Source organism: Malaclemys terrapin, chromosome 4 (assembly GCF_027887155.1).
Source record: "Malaclemys terrapin pileata isolate rMalTer1 chromosome 4, rMalTer1.hap1, whole genome shotgun sequence".
Lineage (NCBI taxonomy): Eukaryota > Metazoa > Chordata > Testudines > Emydidae > Malaclemys > Malaclemys terrapin.
Genome location: NC_071508.1, coordinates 32,785,134 through 32,790,300, shown reverse-complemented (window position 1 = coordinate 32,790,300; position 5,167 = coordinate 32,785,134). Strand labels below are relative to the sequence as shown.

General features: G+C 43.3%; 1 protein-coding gene across 2 annotated transcripts; it reads right to left on the bottom strand.

The window, feature by feature from the left end:
* Positions 1-278: 278 nt before the first annotated feature.
* Positions 279-4,950, bottom strand: LOC128837226 (olfactory receptor 10V1-like). Of its 2 annotated transcripts, XM_054028215.1 has the most exons (4): positions 4,666-4,950; positions 3,495-3,589; positions 2,194-2,280; positions 279-1,833 (listed from the first exon to the last, which is right to left on the bottom strand). In XM_054028215.1, exons 3-4 carry the CDS (start codon positions 2,260-2,262, stop codon positions 868-870), a joined length of 1,035 nt encoding a protein of 344 aa, XP_053884190.1. In that variant the 5' UTR covers positions 2,263-2,280; positions 3,495-3,589; positions 4,666-4,950; the 3' UTR covers positions 279-867. The 2 variants fall into 2 exon arrangements, with proteins under 2 accessions (XP_053884190.1, XP_053884191.1); XM_054028216.1 differs by lacking the exon at positions 3,495-3,589 and having other exon boundaries at positions 4,852-4,950.
* Positions 4,951-5,167: the final 217 nt, after the last annotated feature.

Genomic DNA, 5,167 nt, shown 5'->3' with positions numbered 1-5,167 from the left:
AGCTATGATCGAGCTAGCTCGCAAAAAATAGCAGTGAAGCTGTGGCAAGGGCTAGTCGCCTGACTATGTACCCAGTGTCCCGGGTACCTGTGCAACTGCCCGTGCTGCTGTGGCTTCACTGCTATTTTTAGTGAGTGCTCTCGATCATAGCTAGCTTGGGTATATCTACACGTGTTGCAATCACACCTCTTGATTGTAATATAGACATACTCGGTGAATAAAGACTGGCTGATTACACAGGAGGAAGAGCAGAATTTGCTATACACAAAAAAGTGTTGCTAAAGTAAACTGAAGAGAAGGAGATAAATATTTCCTTGTCTAACGTCTTTCAGAATAATCTTAGGCAATTGTTTCTAAAAACCATAAATTGAAAAAAAAATTATAGGAAGGAGAAATTTTAGTTGACGTCACGTAACCCTGGTGTTATCTTATACTGCTTTTGGTTGAGAGAGATAAAGAAGCAACTCCTCCAAAGCCCACCCAGTCAATCATACAGCTAGACCAGACTCCCTAGGAGTGACAACTACAGTGTTTCAAACAGATTCTCAGACCTTCAGTCCACTGAGCAGAGGAATCTGGTACTCTGCTTCTCCTGGACTAGTCTAATGTCTTTTCGTACTCACCAGGAGGACTTGGAGAAACTGCTGTTGAAATTGTCTTGTAACCAGCATGTGTGACCAGAATGTACCATAACACCTGGGTATACAACTTCACAATCCCATTCCCCAATACCCAGAGACACGGCGAGGCCCCTGACATGAAGGTACTATAAGGCAAAATGCTCCTTATCCCATTCCCAATCACCCGGGGCCACCCACATTGTGTCTCTGGACGGGGTCTTGTTTACTGAAGGATGTCCTAAATCTGTCACTTACTCTGATGCAGCACTTTCCTTCCCAGTGCTCTGCTCAGGGCATCCTTTAGCTCCTTGTTCCTCATGCTGTAGATCAAGGGGTTCAATACAGGAGTGATGAACGTGTACACCACAGACACTACCCGGCCTTGCTCCGGGGAGTAGCTAGAACTAGGGCGTAAGTATCTGAAGCTGCTGCAGCCATACATCAGGGCAACAACCATCAAGTGGGAGGAACAGGTGGAGAAGGTGCGGTGCCGGCCAGCTCCAGAGCTGATCCGCAGAATGGTGACCACAATGAAGGCATAGGAGAAGCAAATCAACAGGAAAGGGATGGCCACGTTTATGACACTACAAATATAGAGGGCGACCTGATGGGCATGGGTGTTGCTGCATGCCAGACGCAGAATAGCAGGAATGTCACAGAAGAAATGGTAGATTTCATTGGTGCCACAGAATGGCAGGTGAAAGATCAGGATGGTCATATTAAGGGATACCAAGAAGCCCAGTGCTAGGGATGCAGCTACAATGCTCACACAGACAGTCCAACTCATAATGATGGTGTAGCGCAATGGGTGGCAGATAGCCACATATTGGTCATATGCCATGAAAGCCAGCAGGACACATCCAGCACCTCCCTGGAAGATAAAGAAGAACATCTGGATGCCACAGCCAGCCAGGGATATGGTGGCCTTCCTCAAAGATGTGAGATTGGCCAGGGTCAGTGGGGCGATGATGGTGGAGTAGCAGATCTCCATAGCTGCCAGGTTGGCCAGGAAGAAGTACATGGGGGTATGGAGAGAGCGATCGGTACAGACAATGAGCACAATGGTGCCATTCCCACAGACACTGACCATGTACATGAGCAGGAGGATCAGGAAAATCAGCAGCTGTACCTTGGGGAGACTCGAGAAGGGACGGAAGTAGAATTCAGTCATTCCAGTTCGGTTTTCATCCCCCATGGAAATAGCAAGCGGAACCTGTTGAGAAGAGGAGAGAGGAGCTGTTACTGTCCGCAGTAACCAAGGGCAGAACAAGTAGTAATGATATCAGACTGCAGCCAGGAGATTCAGATTCAATATCAGGGAGCAAAATCTAACTCTAGTGCAGGGGATGGGGTAACCTGTCGAAGGAGGTGGGACCTTGCCTTCCATGGAATAATATCTGGTTGCCACAGCTGATGAGAGAGATTACATGGTTTCTTGCAGGAGGGAGGCAAGTCACCAGATACACAAACCACTATTTTTAAACCTTCATAACTCAAACAACTCAACACTGAGTTGCGCCAGAATCCTCTCCCCTCTAAGTACTACCTCCTGGCCAAATGTCAGCTTACCTACCTTGGCTGTTTTGGTCCTACCTCCATGCAGAGCCCAACTCTGGAAAATTTCAGGCAGAAAGGTAAGCATGCCATGCTTTAACAGGGGCTAAAGGGAGCAATTAAAGAAGATAAAAGATTGAGATGCCAAACAAAGAGATGATGACAAAAATGGAGGAATTACAAAGCAATAAGTCATCCAGACCATATGGTACTACCAAGAGTTCTGAAAGAGTTTCAGAATGAAGCAAGTGAGCTGCTTGCAAAAAATATACCATCTCATTAAAATCACCTAGTATACTGGAAGAGTATCAAATGTTGTACCTATATTTTTAAAAAGGCTAGGGTTGGTGCAGGGAATTACAGACCAGTAAACCTGAATTCTGTTCTTGGTAAATTGGTTGAAATGCTAATTAGAAACAGAATTATACAACATATAAAAGATTACAATAGGATTGGCTAACCAGCATGGCTTGTACAGGGAAAAGTTGTGCCTTGTGAATGCATTAGAATTATTTGATTGTGTCAATAAGGTAATGGATAAAGGAAATATTTGATTTAGACTTAGAGCAGGCCTTTGACAAAGGGTATTTCTACATTGCAATCAGAAGTGTGATCGCAGCACATTTAGACATACCTGAGCTAGGTTTGCTCAAGCTCAGGTATGTCTACTGCAGTCACACTTCTTATTGCAATGTAGACATATCCATATTCAGAAATGGGCTGAGAGACAGAAAACAAAAAAGTAGGAATAAATGGTCAATTTTCATCATGGCAAAAAGGTTAGTAATGGAGTGCCTCAAGGTACTATACTACCTGTGCTGTTTAATAAAACAATCTGCAGGAGAGACTGAGCAGTGAAGTTGCTAAATTTGCAGATGACACAAAATTATTTAGGCAAGTCAATACCAGAAAAGACAATGAGGAACTTCAGAGCCATTTTGTAGCCCAATTACATGAATGGGCTACAAAATGGTAGATGAAATTCAACAGTGGCAAATCCAAAGTAATCCATATTGAATGGAATAATTCAAATTACTTAATTACCTTACTGGCTTCTACCTTTACTGTTACATCTGGATAAAAGAGCTGAGCATTATGATGGACAGCTCAATGAAGACAGAATTGGATTGGGAATGTAATGCTGAAAATATGTCATTGTGGTGGTACAACCACACCTGCAATTCTGTGTTGGGTTCAGTTCTGATCACTCCATCTCCAAAAAGATAAGCAGAATCAGAGCCAGTTCACAGACAGGAGACAGGAATGATAACAGGCATGGGAAAAATTTACATATGATGAGAAACTGAACATATTGTTTACCTTAGAGAGGAGACAAATGAGAGAGGAGATGATAGAAGTGTATCAAATACTGCATGGTGCAGAGAAGGTCTATTTGGAATGTCTATTCTCCCTGTCTGATAACACAAGAACAAGGGGACATTCAAAGAAATAGTTATTACTTAGTCCTGTTTGAGCACAGAGGACTGGACTAGATGACCTTCCCTTCCAGTCCTACACTTCTAGGATTCTATGCTTGGGGCCATAAGTCAACTTGCACTTAGGGTGACCAGATGTCCCGATAAAATTGGGACCGTCCCGATTTTTAGCTATTTGTCCCACGTCCTGACTGATCTCTGGCCGGGACGCAAGTTGTCCCGATATTTCACTCCGCTAGTTTTTTTTTTTTTTTGCCCCACCAGCAGCACTCAGCTTCCCCCTTTCCCCCCCCCCCCCCCCCCCCCCCAGTGTCCCGATATTTTCTTCCTCTCATCTGGTCATCCTACTTCCACTGGAAGTTAAGTTATCCCATTATTACCTACTGCAGAATTTCTTGCAACTTCTTCTGAAGCATCTTGTACTAGCCAATGACAGGATTGTGGGTTACCCAGGTGTTAGGACTGAGATCCCCACTTTGAACTTTAGGGTACAAATGTAGGGGCCTGCGTGAAAAACTTTTAAGCTTAACTACCAGCTTAGCTCTGGTTCGGCTGCCACCATTAATGGATTTCCTCCCTGGGAAGCCTTGAAAAACCCTCACCAAATTCCTGGTGAAAACAAATCCAAAACCCCTTGGATCTTAAAACAAGGAGAAATTAACCATTCCCCTCCTTCCTCCCACCAACTTCTGGTGAATCAGTTCCAACCCCCCCCTGGGATCTACAACAGGGAGAAATTAACCATCCCCCCTCCTTTCTTCCACCAACTTCTGGTGAATTAAGATCCAAAACCCCTTTGGATCTAAAACAAGGAAAAATTAATCAGGTTCTTAAAAAGAAGGTTTTTAATTAAAGAAAAAGGTAAAAATTATTTCTGTAAAATTAGTATGGAAATTAACCTTACAGGGTAATTAAACTTAAAGAGCTCAGAGGACTTCCCTCTAGTTTCAGGTTTAAAGTACAGCAAACAAAGATAAACACTCTAGTAAAAGGTACATTTACAAGTTGAGAAAAACAAAGGAAAACTAACACGCCTTGCCTGGCTATTTACTTACAAGTTTGAAATAGGAGAGGCTTGTTTAGAAAGATGTGGAGAACCTGGATTGATGTCTGGTCCCTCTCAGTCCCCGAGAACGAACACACTCCCAAACAAAGAACACAAACAAAAGCCTTCCCCCCCCAAGATTTGAAAGTATCTTGTCCCCTTATTGGTCCTTTAGGTCAGATGCCAGCCAGGTTACCTGAGCTTCTTAACCCTTTACAGGGAAAAGGATTTTGGAGTCTCTGGCCAGGAGGGATTTATAGTACTGTACACAGGACAGCTATTACCCTTCCCTTTATAGTTATGACACGCCCCCCAAATTACAGATAGTGTTGGATGTTTGGTTTCACACTGGCTGTGATTTTTTCCTGGAGTTCTAGGAGAAAACAGAGTTAATAAGACACATGTACCTTTAGACATACTACTGATTATATAAAAACTAACAATATGTTTTATTTTAAAAACAATTGTTAACCAGTTAACTTTGGGAAACTTTTCCGGGAGAGTGCATTAGC

Coding starts and splice junctions, on each gene's coding strand:
- LOC128837226 (XM_054028215.1), bottom strand. CDS start 2,262: ATGCTTACCTTTCTGCCTGAAATTTTCCAGAGTTGGGCTCTGCATGGA. Junction 1,834..2,193: donor GTAGGACCAAAACAGCCAAG/GTAGGTAAGCTG, acceptor TCTTCTCAACAG/GTTCCGCTTGCTATTTCCAT.